At 45.1% G+C, this 14,601-nt stretch overlaps 1 protein-coding gene across 2 annotated transcripts; it reads right to left on the reverse strand.

Annotated features, from left to right (window-relative positions):
• Window positions 1–2,544: 2,544 nt before the first annotated feature.
• KCTD7 (potassium channel tetramerization domain containing 7) lies at window positions 2,545–14,352 on the reverse strand. 2 transcript variants are annotated; one of them, XM_040082876.2, is made up of 6 exons: window positions 14,288–14,352; window positions 12,424–12,533; window positions 10,152–10,344; window positions 9,305–9,474; window positions 7,538–7,716; window positions 2,545–7,058 (listed from the first exon to the last, which is right to left on the reverse strand). In XM_040082876.2, the coding sequence occupies exons 3-6, from the start codon at window positions 10,293–10,295 to the stop codon at window positions 6,682–6,684; spliced, it is 870 nt and encodes a 289-aa protein (XP_039938810.1). In that variant the 5' UTR covers window positions 10,296–10,344; window positions 12,424–12,533; window positions 14,288–14,352; the 3' UTR covers window positions 2,545–6,681. The 2 variants fall into 2 exon arrangements, with proteins under 2 accessions (XP_039938810.1, XP_039938809.1); XM_040082875.2 differs by having other exon boundaries at window positions 12,296–12,533.
• Window positions 14,353–14,601: the final 249 nt, after the last annotated feature.

Below are 14,601 nucleotides of genomic sequence, written 5' to 3' on the forward strand. Positions count from 1 at the left end.
TGGCAACACATCCACAGGCCCTCTCCTCGGCTTTCTGTTACCTACCAGCGTAGCGAATTCCCACCCTGCAGCCTCCCTTCCTTCTCCGTAGCCCGCAGCAGCTCCTCGGGGCTCCGAGGCCCGGCCCTGGCCTCGCAAGAGCACCTCAGAGCTGCCTTTGGGAAATAGAAAAATACCCGCTGCTATTTCAAACTCTTCTTTCCATGCTCAGTTACACAGTGTTTGCTGGTTTCCATCTTTTTTTTTTTTTTTTTCCCTTTTTTTTTTTCCCCCCCCTTTTTTTTTTTTTTTTTTTTTCCTCAGCACGGACGTTCCCCTGTGAGACAGGAGCACTTCAGCAAGACAGATTGGACAGCAAGGAAATTACTTCAGAACAAGGGGAAATTCTTCTCGACACAGGCAGAAAGGTTCTTTTTGAGCACCGCAGAACCAGGGGCAGCTGCTGGGAGCGTCCCCTCACAGCAATGTAGGGAGGGAAGGACGGAATCGGAATCATTGGAATGATCTGATCCCGGTCGGTGGCCCCGAGCAGACAGAACACACTGCACAAGTGCCACCTGCTCAGGAGGTGATGATAAACGAATAAATGCCATCAGAACAGCCCGGGACAGAGATTCCTGTCTTGAATTTTCATTTGCAGTCAGGCCAAGCACACTCAAAGCCCGGGGAAGGTGAGGAAAAGCACTGCAGTGGCTGCAGACCAGATGAGCCAGAATTCCAACAGTTTTCGGTATCATAATCTTTTATTGCACAACACAACCTTTATATCCGCATTTTCTTCTATGTGTTTTAAATAAAAAACATACAGACTATATATTACTTGAACTGAAAAGTCAAAAGTATTAGGAAATAATACACTGCAGTACTCACAGTATTGAACATCATACATCAACATAATTATTAACAAAACACATTTGGAGATAATTCCAAACCCTGATCATTAGAATCCAGGCTGGATTTTCAAAGGCATTACGGGTTACAATGCATAGACACATACAATTTATAATTCAGCAAAACAAAATCCATTTATAAAAGTCACAGTGAAAGTGGAGGTAAACTTATAACTAAGCTTGTGTAAATAAAATGACTACGAACCGCTGTTCTGGAAAGTGACTTCCAGTTAGAGAATTATATACAGGAGATAATAACAGAACAGAATTATCCTCTCAAATCAGCTTATTTGCAGAAAGATAATGAAAGACTGGAGGTTACAAAACTTTAATTATATCAGTAATTAGCCTTTTAGGGGAAAAACAAAACAAAACCAAACCCACAACAAAAACAAAAGAGATGAGGGATCATGCATCTCCCAAAATACACTTCTTAAACTGAACACATATTTCTATGTAAGCCCTTAAAAGAAGTAAGAGTTTGTACATCAGGAAAAAAAAAAAAATAAAGCAGAAGAGTGAAATTAAAGTGACTGTGTTCTCTGTTAGTTTAATCCACTTATTCAGGTATTTTTGAGAGTAATGAGATTTTATAAATAAGGTTCTTTAGCAACTGTCACCATACTGCAATATTAAAATATTAGCTCAATAATGAGTTTAAAATAAGCTGAGTATTCACCTGGCAAACAAATCTGAGGGTGCAGCAGAGAAGAGAGAAATTTCCTGCCCATGGGATTGTAGCTGTGAAAGGTTAAAGAAGGGGCTGAGGACCACTGGGGTTCCAGTTGGAGTCATTAAGTGGGAATGCTCAGCCCCGACACCTCATCTCCTCCTGCACTGACAAATGGGGGTGTGGGGATCAGGAGCTCAAAGTTTTCCTTTAGAGGTGGTGAGGATTATCCCTGGGGAATGAATTCCCTCCCATTCCCATATTTCCAAAAAACTGCTCAGGACACACTGGAAATCAGCTCACTGGGAAAACTCAGATACACCAAAAAGCTCGACTAAAAGGATTGCCCAACTTCTGTATCACAAAACATCCAACTCGGGGCAGATCAGGGCTTAACAAAGCTATGAGTTTAAAATTTCCACATCAGGGCTTAACAAGGCTATCAGAGCCATTTAAAATACCCACACCGGGGCTTAACAATGCTATCAAAGCAATTTAAAACCTCCACATCCTTCAGTTTGCTGGAATTTTAACAATCCTCAAAGGCCAGGTTTAAGTGCTTCTGCAAATCAGCTCATTCCTCCAGAGAAGTGTTTGAGTTTTGCCTTCAAGGACCTGTGAGCCAGACCCTGTGAGCACTTTGTCTCCAAGAATGGAGCCTGGCGTGGATGAAGGAGCCAAGGGAGATTCCAGGTTCTCCTGTTACCTTAGGCTTTGGGATGGGTGGTTTTCCAAATGAGGGCAGGAGATACCTGAGGCATGAGCTGGCTTATCACAAAAGCAGTGTTTAACTCAACCCTTATCGTGCTTGCCACATTCAGGGAAGAATATTACACAGCTAACAACAAAATTTCAAAAATATTCGCATTAACAAATTCAAATATATTTGCATATATTACATCATGAAGTGTCTCCCAAGCAGAATTCCTAAAACTAAAAAAAAAAAAAAAAAAAAAAACAAAAAAAAACCTCTCAAAAGGGGGTGATGCAGAAATTCCTGCTGCAATAATTTACTGCTTTTGTTTAAGGTAACTAAACCTGAAGTGATTCCAAAAAGAAAAAAAGAACTCACACCCTCAATGATGCAGAAACTTATCCCTCATTATAGGTTAAAATAAAAACAAAATTTAAAAATCCAGCACACGCACCACAAGGACCACAGAGGATCTGCTTATGGCACAAAGGTTTCCCAGATCAAATCTGGCAGCACCTTCACTTTCCTCTGAGGAGGATGGAAGTGCAGCAAGGAATATTTCAGATTCCTGTGCAGAATATTGGGTATTCAAGTTTAAAAGCTACACCAGGTCCAGAAGTTATTTTTAGATTTATTTTTTCTTTAATTCTTGAGCTCAGCAGCCAGTGGCTGCTGTACATAAACACCTTTTCATGTCATTTTTGAGTGCTTCATAAAGGATTCTTCTCCTTTTGCCTATTTTCCCTTTTTTCATTTTCCTGGGGTTTTTTTTCCCTTCCTGTTTCACAAACACAAAACAGATGCAGAAACATTTCATGTGCCGTGGAATTGGCCAACTCACTTCATATCAAACCTCCCTTTGTTTGTTCCCTGTTAAAAACCGCTCCACAATGGATAGAAAAGGAATGTTAAAAAAGCTGCTCATGTTTTTGTTCACACACAGCAATGTAAAAAATAGTTAACAATTCTGATTTAAAGTAAATATCCCCCAACTGTCCCACCATTCCTCCAACATTCAAATGGACAGGGGACAATTTACTGCTCACAAACACAGGGATTTGGGAGTGTGAGGGTGGGAAAGCGGCTTTGGAGATAAAAAAGTTGTTAAAAAAGCTAAGGGAGCACAGAAAAATATGTATTAGCAAAACTCTGGCCTATCCAGATCTAAAGAAAAGTCCTAGAGGAAAAAAAAAATCAATCAGTATTCCATATTTTAATGATACAATTCTATACAAAAAGCCTCTCCAACATGGGTTTAGTAGATCAGCTGCTCCCATTTTTTTGTTGCAAATGCAGAATTTCAAAGCTCCAGGCCCAGAAAAGAGAATCAATCACGTTATACGACCCAGTTTTTCGATTACACTCCCCTGCCATCCACCTGCACAGTTCTTCTGCTTCTGCCAGAAAATGAGCACAGGTTGGGCAAAGAGCAGCTAAATCCTTGTAAACAAAGACTGCTTGGAACAATTAAAACACTGTTAACCTGAACGAATCACAAATCCCAGCACTAAATTAAAGCTCGTGGGCTTAAATTCATGTTTTCCTTTCCAGTATTGCACTTAATGTCTTCAGGAGGATGAGAACTTTGATTTAGACACAGCTGATACAGACCAAGATTTTCATTCTTTCTTTTTGGTTGGGTTGCCTTCCTTAATTATTTAATGAACAAGAAAAAGTTACAAAATCCCAGCGCAGGAGTAACAAAAATGACTGAAACGGGCATTTTGTCATCGCAGCTCCTCCTGAACAACAGCAGGGAAATTCCTAAAGCCAGACCAGAAAACACACTGTGAAAATCAAATTGCGATCCATTTCTGCAGGGAGTGCTGCAATTCCAACCAGAATATTCTGTGAATACATTTATGGGAAGTGGTAAAAAAAAAAACCACTAAAAATTCCAGCAAAACTGCAACTCTCACTGTAATCTGAATATTGTAAATCTGAAATTGTAAATAACTCTAATTCTGAAACTTAAATATCTGAAAATCCTGAACTGCAGTGCACAAGCAGCCAAAACTTTGTAAGGCTCAGCTTTAAGATGTTATTTAATTTTATAAGAAATCACGGTTTGGAGTTAAGATCCCTTGGAAAAGAAAGAAAGAATGAAGGCAGCAAAGAAACCAAGCAAAACTTCCTCTGCTTGCAGGGAAACTTTAATCTCAGTTTAACTCCTAATTTTGGGTTGCCAACCACGACTCCAAGAACCCGTAACCCCCAAGGCCATTATTTCAGGCAGCAATTGAAACAAACTTAAATTTAGATCCAAATGTGCAGAACTCCCTCTATTCAAATTTCTCTCTGCCCTTGAAGCTCAGCACTTGACAATGATCCTGTGCCAAGGATTGCAGAGATCAGTAAGGAGACACCCACCTCAGAGAGACAATTTCATGCCTAAATTAAATATCTAAAAGGGTGACAAGGCAAAAAAAAAAAAAAAAAAAAAAAAAAGTCTCTTTTTTTGCATGACAATTTGATCCTGAACTTCTTGGAGTTATTCTAAAAATTGCCTCAGAAAACTGAGAATTTTGATCGCTGTCATTAATGGTTCTTAAGAATTTCGGTCTGAGGTTTAATTAAGCAATATTCTTGGGTTAATTAATCCAGTGGAATGCAGGATGTAAATATTTAATTTTTCTCTCTCTTTAAGATTATTTTGAAGCCCCTTCAAGCGGGTTGGAGCTTTCTGTACCTCACAAAACAACAAGATTTTCAGACAGTTCTCCCTCTCAGTCTTGGGCTGAATTCAGTAGGTGAAATTGGGGCTGTGTTTGCTCGTGTCAGAAGTACAAAAATGACTTTCTGAAAAAAATATGATTCTGCAGTGGCTGCCTCTTCCAGCATGAAAAGAAATTTCCTCCTGCTTTAGAGTGCAGAAGTATCTGAATATGATGTTTGAATTTTGCTTTTCCTTCTACGACACCAAGAAGGGTCAACAAGAAGGGTAAAATTCAGATTTAATTGTCTGAAAAAGGTGAGGTGAAGGAAGCACTTGTCCTAATATCATCTGACTTTAAGTCTAAAATAAAGTTTAATATCACAGAATGTAAAAAGAGTCAGTAATAAAATAATACACATGAAATATTCCTCTTACTACTGCGAATAGGAACATACAGACAGGGTTTTCTCATTTACCAAAAGCCTTTGTGACTGACCTGATACTAAAGAGCTTTTTTTTTTTGTAGATATTGTAAACATTTAGAATTTCTAAGGCTAAAAACAGGCACAAGTCTTCCATAAACAGTTATTATTCCTAAAAGCATTAAGGAATATATTCCAGATCTGCTATTCCTTTTGATAACAACGGAAATAATTGAAGTTTAACATTATAATTCACAACGTAGATTCATAATTAAAAAAGAAACACAGCTTAACCCTGACAACAGTTAATAATATATAGGGAATACTTTTTTTTTTTTTTTTTTAATTACCTAGTACATCAAAATGACAATTCCAGAATCTTTGTGCTGGGTGTGACTCAAATTTTATAAAGCTGAAGGAGGAACTAAAACACTTCTAAGAGGGTAAAACTGTAACGTGAGCTTTAGTAGCACCCCAGATTCCCAAAAAATGCCAGGAAAAATCTGCAATTCCATCCTGAAGCCACGTGGTTGGCGGCACCTTTCGGCAGATGTTCAGCCACTCCCCTCCATCCTTTCCATGAGGTGATTTTGTTTTGTGCCTCGTTGAGGTACCTGAGCCAACAGTCCGATTTCAGGCTGGTTTTTCAAGTTTCCAGAGGTTTTTCCCAACCCCTGCCAGCAGGCTGATCCCAAGGAACGCGAGCAGCAACGCAGCTGCCAACATTTGTCCTCCAGGAGTCCTCTCACCCCTCAGTCAGCCACCACAACTCACCAGCAGGTCATCTGGAAAGAACATCTGTCCTCTAGGAGCGCTTTCATCCCTTTGCTCTGCCACAACTCTCCACCAGGTCACCTCGAAAGAACATTTGTCCTCTAGGAGTCCTTTCACCCTTTGCTCAGCCACCACAAGCTCTTGAAAGAACATTGTCCTCTAGGAGTCCTTTCACCCTTTGCTCAAGACACCACAAGCTCTTGAAAGAACATTTGTCCTCTAGGAGTCCTTTCACCCTTTGCTCAGCCACCACAAGCTCTTGAAAGAACATTTGTCCTCTAGGAGTCCTTTCACCCTTTGCTCAAGCCACCACAAGCTCTTGAAAGAACATTTGTCCTCTAGGAGTCCTTCCACCCTTTGCTCAGCCACCACAACTCACCAGCAGGCCATCTCAAAAGAACATTTGTCCTCTGGAAGTCCTTCCATCCTTTGCTCAGCCGCCACAAGATCTTGAAAGAACATTTGTCCTCTAGGAGTCCTTCCACCCTTCGCTCTGCCACAACTCACCACCAGCTCACCTCGAAAGAAGGTTTCTCCTCCGGGAGTCCTTCCATCCTTTCCTCAGGCCGCGGAGCTCACCACCAGGTGATCTTGAACTCGTAGATGGGGCGCTTGCAGTAGTAGTGGTTGATGAGGTGCTTGTCACACACGCCGATGCACTGGTGGTCCACGGTGATGCCGCGGGCCGACAGGTCGGTGACGATGCAGTGCAGCAGGTCGTAGACGTCGGCCACGGCCTCCCAGGGCCCGAAGGACACGTCCACCTCGCAGTGGTGCTCAAAGAGCTTGGTCTCGCTCTCGCTGCGCTCGAAGCGCAGAGAGTTGAAGTGCGGGCACTCGTAGGGAGTGATGGGCATCTCCTCCTTGAACACGCACACCTTCAGCTTGGCAAACCTGGCCTTCCTCTGCGTGGCCCGCAGCTTGGCGATCTCGATTATGCGCTCCAGGTGGTCTGAAAAAAAGAGACACGGGGCTTGAGGGCGCCAAGGAACCACCGAGGAGAAGAGATCAAAAGCGACTGTTCCGCGTGAAACGTCGCGCTGTAGTTGTTCTCGGCATGTAGGAAAATACAGAATAATCCAATCGATCTCGGTTATCTGGTGAACTTGGTGGCCTTTTTATAGGCCCAAGTTATGTGGCCTCACTACAAGGCCAAGTTGATTCACTTCCAAGTCCTGACAGAACAAATGCAGACAAACCCTCTCATTTAATAACATCATGGCCTAATACTGGTCCCTTTTAAGCACAGAAACCCAAACCCTGGGATGCAGCAGGATGTGGAGACCTCAAAGACCCCAACAGCATGAAAAATACAGAATAAACTTCCCATCAGCAACGGGGTCAGTTTGGGAGCTGAGAGCAGACTAAAGCACGAGGTTTAACACTGGAATCCCACTAGAAGAAAGAGTCGGTGCTACTTTGATTATTTACCTTTGTAATATGGCATTAGGCCCAGGAAAGCTTGTCTAACTTTTTCTCCTTTAAGAGGCTGGATATCCTCTAGATTGTCTAGCAAGGGTCCTATGGAATAATACTGAGCTTCCTTGTACACTGACCTCACTCGCTCTCGGGGGGGCAGGTCACCAGATCGTAGGAAGTTTAGTATGTCTCTAAAAAAAAGAAAAAAGGGCAAAAATATCATTAACAAACGCATCTCTGCCAAAAGTGCTGCAGGAGGGAGAGGAGAGGAAACGCTAGATATTCATTGTTTGCTCTGTTGAGACAGTAACTGAAATAAATGAGCCATATTCCCAACATCTGTTTGTAAAACCCTTTGCCACGCTCAGGTTTCCAAGCCATCATTTCACGTTTTGCCTCAGCTGATGCCAAAACTCATTTGAAAAAAAAATATCAGTGGATTTTAAACCAAACGTTCAATGTGGAGGAAACCATTTATAACACAGAAGAGGCCAGAGTGTTTCATGGGAAAGAGATCGTGGTCACTGCATTTCAAATTTAGTTCTGGGACAAAATAAACTTTTGCATTTTCCCAGAGAATCGTATTAATGGACATTTTATTCCACACAGATCCAGCTGAATAGATGGGACATCTGCAAAGGAGGTTTCTCTTCCCAGATCAGGGCCACTTACAGAATAATAATCAGAATTTTTTTAGAAGAGTGAGAACATTTCCTTGCTGAAACACTGCTCAGCAACAGGATCTTTCGACAGGGAAAGAAATCGCTTTAGAAGTATTAATCAACAAACCCCTTATCAAATAAACAAAATAATCACTTTATAAGTGTTAACCATGAAAACCTTATCAAATAAAGAAGCATTACTGCAATCTTAGAATGCAAACAAATACAGCACGTGCTAACCTGGCTCTCTGCTCCAGCTCTATTTTCGATTGAGGTTGATAACATCACCAATTAATTGGTTTTCCAACAATTACCTCATGTAAAGACACAATTATTTCAGAATAAACACAGTGGCTCAATCTATCTCTGTCCCAGATTATGGTACAATCCAAAAGTGCTTTGAAAATAATCCAATGTTTTCTGTTGAAGACAATAAGGAAATGTCTAAAGAGGAACAACAAGAAATTTGGCATAAATTGCAATGTGTGCTTTGGGCAAAGACCTGAACCTTTTTTTTTAGCAATCTTACCCCAATTCAAACAGCCATGGTTAGTTTAATTAAAATAAAATAATAGCTGAGCATTCAGGAAGAAATCCTGGAGATGAAAGAATATGGCACTACCAACAAAAATAATTTAGAAAGTCTTTAAAGGCTTGTGCTTTTTTTTTTTTAGCAGTTATATCCTGTCTAAAGGTTGAAAACATCATACTTTCAGCTGTGTAGGAATCCTAGATTCTTACAGAGTTGAAACTCCTTCAACTCCCTCTTCTTTACAGGTACTGAATATCAATTAAAACCCAGCGTCGTGCAAAGGAGTTTCCTACGCAAAGAAACCCCAAACACTTCTTTAAACCATCAAAACAACTGGATACCTCGACAGGAGATACTCTACGGGAGACAATGCCCAAACCCAAAGCATTTCTTGTTTTCCCTTTCCCTTTGCACAACCAACTAAATTTTTAACTGCCGTTACTCCTCCTGCGACGCTTTGAAGGCGCGTTAACGTTAAATGCTGCACAGATATGATTCAATAAGGAAAAAAAACCCAAAACAACCTGTTAAAAATAAGCTTAAAAATAAGTTTTCAGCGAGCTTGCGCTGCGGGCGCGCACGTACCCGAAGTAGGTGCCGTCCCTGTCGATGAAGTACCTGCCCTCGGCGTCTGTGGGGATGTAGTGCCTGCCGCTGAACATGGCAGCCAGCATGGTGTCCTCGTACCTGCGCAGCGTGGACAGCCTGGTGGTGAAGAACATCCCTCCCACGTTCAGCGGGACAACTTCTGGGAACTGCAAAAGCAACCGGGACGTCAAGAAAGGAGCCCCCCGTCCTCTGCAGGTGACAAAGGGCACAGCTTCCAAAAGGCGCTCGAAGATTGCCACCGGGGGGAAAAAAAAACGCGTGGTTCCTGCCCCGCTGCCACAGGGGTGAAAATTTGGATGCTGGGAGGAATCAGGTTTGGGAGTGGTTTAATTTCAGTGGGGAATCTGAAGCAGCAGAAATCGCTCAGCTGGAATAGCTGATATTTGAGATATTAATGACTCCTCTTGGCTCTTTTGGGGAAAGGAAAGAACAAAACAAAAACCCTTTCACAGAAAGAGAAAAAAAAAAAAAGGAAGAAATCTCAGGTTAACCTTGGGACTTGCACCCTTCTGGTTCCTTTACAACCAGCCTACACTAGACACTGAAAAAAAAAAAATCTGTATTTCTTTACATCAGGCCTCAAATCTTACTGTCACACCCTAGGATGCCTTAAGTACCAGAACAAACACTTAATTGCATGTCTCAAGCCCAAACCTGGCTGGGACTTGTAAGCAAAGCTGCCGAGCTACCCAGATAAATTCAAGAGAGTTCGTTTTATTCAGACACGTTAAGCGAGCTGGGTATCCACAAGGAAATCCCGACTTCTCCGGCAGCGGAGCAGCGTGTGCTGCCGCGGCCATCCCCATCCCAGGTGAGCTCTTACCTGCTGAGGCAGCAGAGGCAGCGCTTGTCCCGCCTGGGTGGCGGTGGGAGTGGCCGGCTCTTGGAAATCATCCTCCGCATCCGAGCTCGACATGGCATCATCCGGGGTGGCGCTGGCTTTGCTCTGCCCCGTGACTACCACCATCCCTCTGGCTCTGGGGAGCAGCTCTGCTGGGTAGGAGGCCGTGGCAGTGCTGGAGGGAGACCCGAATTAATTGCCCGAATCACCGCGAGCACCGGGGCGCTCCCAGCGGCGGCGTTGTTCCAGGAAAAAGGAGGAGCAGGGATGCCGAGCACGCCGGGGGAGCGCTGCGGGCAGGAACGCCGCTGGCACGGCTGCTCCGAGGCCCTGCGGCCGCCGAGCCGCTGGCAGGGGCTGGGAAGAGCCCGGCGTCCATTGGGGGCGCGGTGCAGGGAGCGATTGGCTCCGGCGCGGCTTTGCGGGAAAATGTCATTTGCTGGGAGAATTTGGGTGGCCGCTGTCCCAGCCTGTCCCTCGCCAGGGGCGGGACGCGGGAACGCGGCCCTGCCAGGGGCGGGATGCGGGGACGCGTCCCTGCCACATCGGCGACACCCGGCCCCGGCCGTCGCCTTCGGCGGGCACGGGCAGGGCTCGGCCGGGCTCTGGAATTCCCTGGGAAATGGGAAAAGCGGGATTTCTCACCAGCCGGGGGAAGCAGGCGTTTCCCCGCCCGCCGCACCGCATCACGCCACGCACGAGACACGAGTATTTAACTACGCTGCTAATTAGCAATTGAATTTAACAGCTTCTCAGTCCATCCTCAACAGGAGAATGGGATGCACTGACAAACTGCACGATAGAAATAACAACTGAAAGAGCAGAGTAGCAAAGAGAAACCCCGCCGCTCTCCTCACACTGCATTATGTAAAACCCCTGCTCCCAGGATGTCTCCAGCAGCATCACAACTCCCTAACAAAGACATTCCGCTACCAGAGGCTCTATCTACCCCCAAACCTTCTCTCAAATCACTAGCAAATACAGAAAGAGGAGGATTATTTGCACGAGCACATCTGGGACATTCGTTTATTAACTAAAGGATGCTTCCCCTCAAAATCAGCAAGAAAAAAAAATGACATAACATTTTTAAATAATAATTCTGCTAGCAGTCACTGTGCACACTGTTAGATCTCAGCTCTTGCAGGAAATATTGAGTTCAGAGTGAATCCTGACACACCTGGGATGCTCCTGAGCCGGACAGGTGCCTTATAGAGACCTGATCAGACCAAAACCTTCACATTCTGTGGGAGTGCCCACAGCCTTCTTCCCCCCAAATTCAGAGAATTCTAGATCCTGTTTAACATCCTAATAAACATAGGCAAGTCGCTACTGTGAAGTTCCAAATATTTTTGTTTAAGCTGCAGCTCATTGAGAGGGTTGGCTCAGCTCAGAGAGGGATTCCATCTCTCTTCTCTACAGTTCATGATCATTTTTCCACCCCAGTGCAATGCACAGGCAGATAAATAAGGATGGAAGTGCTTCTGAAGGGCCACACCCTATTAACAATTTTAATGTTTGTCCTAAAACAATGTTCATTCTGACATCATCAATTATCCAAACAACTCAACTATGCCTCACAGAGAAAGAACCTACACAGCGTAAATGAAAGATTATTTTGCTAGGGATTCCTTTAAGGAGGTAATCAAATTATGAGCCAGAAAGAGCTTGCAGAACAGCATTTATAAGATTCACAGTCAAAAACTGAGGGTGAGCCTGTATTTACTGTGAATGTATTATTTATAAAGCAGCCACCTGACACCAGTGCTTTGGCCGCTATTTCTAGTTCTCTTTAGAATACTCAAAAGAACACAACATTTACCAAAAAATGTGTTCTTTGTCTGCAGTTTTCAAGGATGTCCTATAGATTTCACTTAACTGGAGTGCAGCGGGAATAAACAACCTTCACTCCATTAAATATATCAGCATTATTGACCACAGAATGGGTTTTGGGGGTAAGTTCATCCATTTGGCACTGCACCAAAAAGGGCCTCTTTCCTAACAGTGCTAGAGGCCTGAGAAAAAGGGATTTTTCTCCCTCTTTCATAATCTCCTTCAATATGACACCAAGGTTTAAGAAAAAAAAGCCATGAGACAGCGTTAATCATGTTCTGCTCAGGAGTACCAACCTTCTGTGCCATTGGAACATCCACACCAAACAACCCCTCAATAAAGAGGTTCAGCAGAACATGATGAGAGCAGGATTTGGAGAACAAGCTTAGTGGCAATAAAATGATCAATGACTGACGAGTTGAACCTGTTTTCTGACGTTCATTAAAAGGCGAGTGAAGTCCCTCTCTAGGCTGGTTTCACCTGTTCACCCAGGGAGCAGTGAAACAGAGCTGTGCTGACAGGAGCAGAGTCCTCCTGAAAGGAAACCTGAAGTTAATCACTGCATTTCATGAAGAAAACACTTCCATCTGAATCCCAGAATCGTTTGGGTTGAACTGGACCTTAAGGATCATCCAGTTCCACCCCCTGCCATGTCCACAGATCAGGTTGTTCCAAGCCCCACCCAAACCTGGGATGATCCTTTTCTTTGCACTAAAAGCACATGCAATGATTATTTTTAACTATGTACAGGAACATCCCATCCCTTTGTTAAATCTCTCATTAAATTTGCAGAATTTATTTATTTGAACTAAGCAAATGCTCCCATTTCACTTTCAAATACATCTAGTCTAGGTCAACAGATAGTTAATGGGAAAACACCACCAATAAACAAAATCATCATTAAATCAAAATAATTGAACCACAAATCAGCTGCATCCGTCTCTCCTTCCAGTCCTTCCACCTGTCATTTTAAAGCAGGGATTGCTTCCTGGAGCTTTGTTGGGGACAGCTCAGATATTGTCCCACACACAGCAAAGAAAGCTCAGTAATTGCACTGGCTCTGCCAGTTTGGCTTCATTCTCCAGGGAATGAATGACGGCAACCCTTGAATTGGGCTTGATGCTAAGATTTAGAAAAGCTTTGCAAGGCTCTGCTGTTCCCTCATCTTCTCCATATTGGTTTAAACCACTTTTTCTTAAATGCCTTCTGAGGTTGTACCAGTGTTGGCAAAGTTACAAACCCCAACAAAGTTACACACCACCAAAGAACGACAAAATGGTTATAGAGACAAAGGCTTTTTCATCAAGGTTCTGATGTACGAACCCATCACAGGAGTCCCACACAAACTCCTGTTCAAAGGTAATTCTTTGTGATGTGCTTTTTTTGAGAGATAACAACTGGATTGCTGGAAGGCTCCCCCTTTTTAAAGGGAAACTGGGGTGGAGTGAGACCTGATTCATCAGTGTCTGCATCACCAGCTTCAAGAGACACAGATGACTGAAAGGTTTGTGAACACAGAGGGAAAAGACAACATCCAGTAAATTCCAATGAATCTGTGTCAGAACAGCAAAGAAACATCCTGGAAGAGGGGCTGGGATCTCTGAGCTGCCATAAACTGTGTTATATATTGGCCTGGAGAATCCTGGACTGTAAAATCCCAGCATCTGAGTCATGACAACATCACAGGGTATGATGAGAGGGCAGTGTAACACAACTGTCGCAGCAAAGACAGGGTGCATGGGTGGGTGGAATGGGACTCTCCATCACTGACCTGCCAGGCAGGAGCAGGACAGCAGGGACACCTGGCTGGGGACTGGGAGCGCCCGGTGGGTAAAGGACACTGGGGCTGCACTCCCTGGTGCCTGGCACTGCCTCTCACGCAGAATTCCACAGCTTTTAGAGCTTGGAGCCGTCTGACAGCTGTGACAGGCGTCACACACAGACACATCACCACAGCGGGCGCACGGGGCAGCACGAGCCCAGGCGGCGGGCACGCCAAGAGTCGGGCGAATAACCAATAATTCATTAATAACTAATGCATAATTAACTGTCAATTCTCACCTGGCGCCTTGCCCGGGTGCCAGCCTGACAGCGGCGGCGCCGGCCCCGGCCGCGGTAACCCCGCTCCGCTCCCCTCACCCCTCCAGCCCCGCGGCCTCCCCGCCGCTCCCTCACCCGCCGCGGGTCGGTAGCGGAGCCCCGGGCGCGGGGAAAGCCCCGGCGGGGACGGAGCGGATGAGGGGAGGGATGAGGGGAGCGGGGCCGGCTGTGCCCACCCCCGCGCTCACCTGGCGCCCGCCCGCGGCTGCGGCTCCGCTCCGGCCCCGGGGAGCGGCCGCGGCCCCGCGTCACGTACGGGCCCATCCGGGTCCCGGCGGGCGGAGCCGCCCGGGCGGCACCGGGAGCGGCACCGGCGCTTCTCCTTTATCCCTCAGCGCCGCGCAGCTCCCGGGGAAACGCCCGGCCTTAAGGAGCCCGGCTTCATCAGCGGCACCGGGAGCCGCGGGGCCGCGCTGCCCTCAGCCGGCACCAGGGGAGGCCCCGGGATCGCGTGTGGGACGGAGCGGGGAAATCCTCCTCCCTCAGGGCAGCCGAGAGCCGC

This window comes from Hirundo rustica, chromosome 19, assembly GCF_015227805.2.
Source record: "Hirundo rustica isolate bHirRus1 chromosome 19, bHirRus1.pri.v3, whole genome shotgun sequence".
Taxonomy (NCBI): Eukaryota; Metazoa; Chordata; class Aves; order Passeriformes; family Hirundinidae; genus Hirundo; species Hirundo rustica.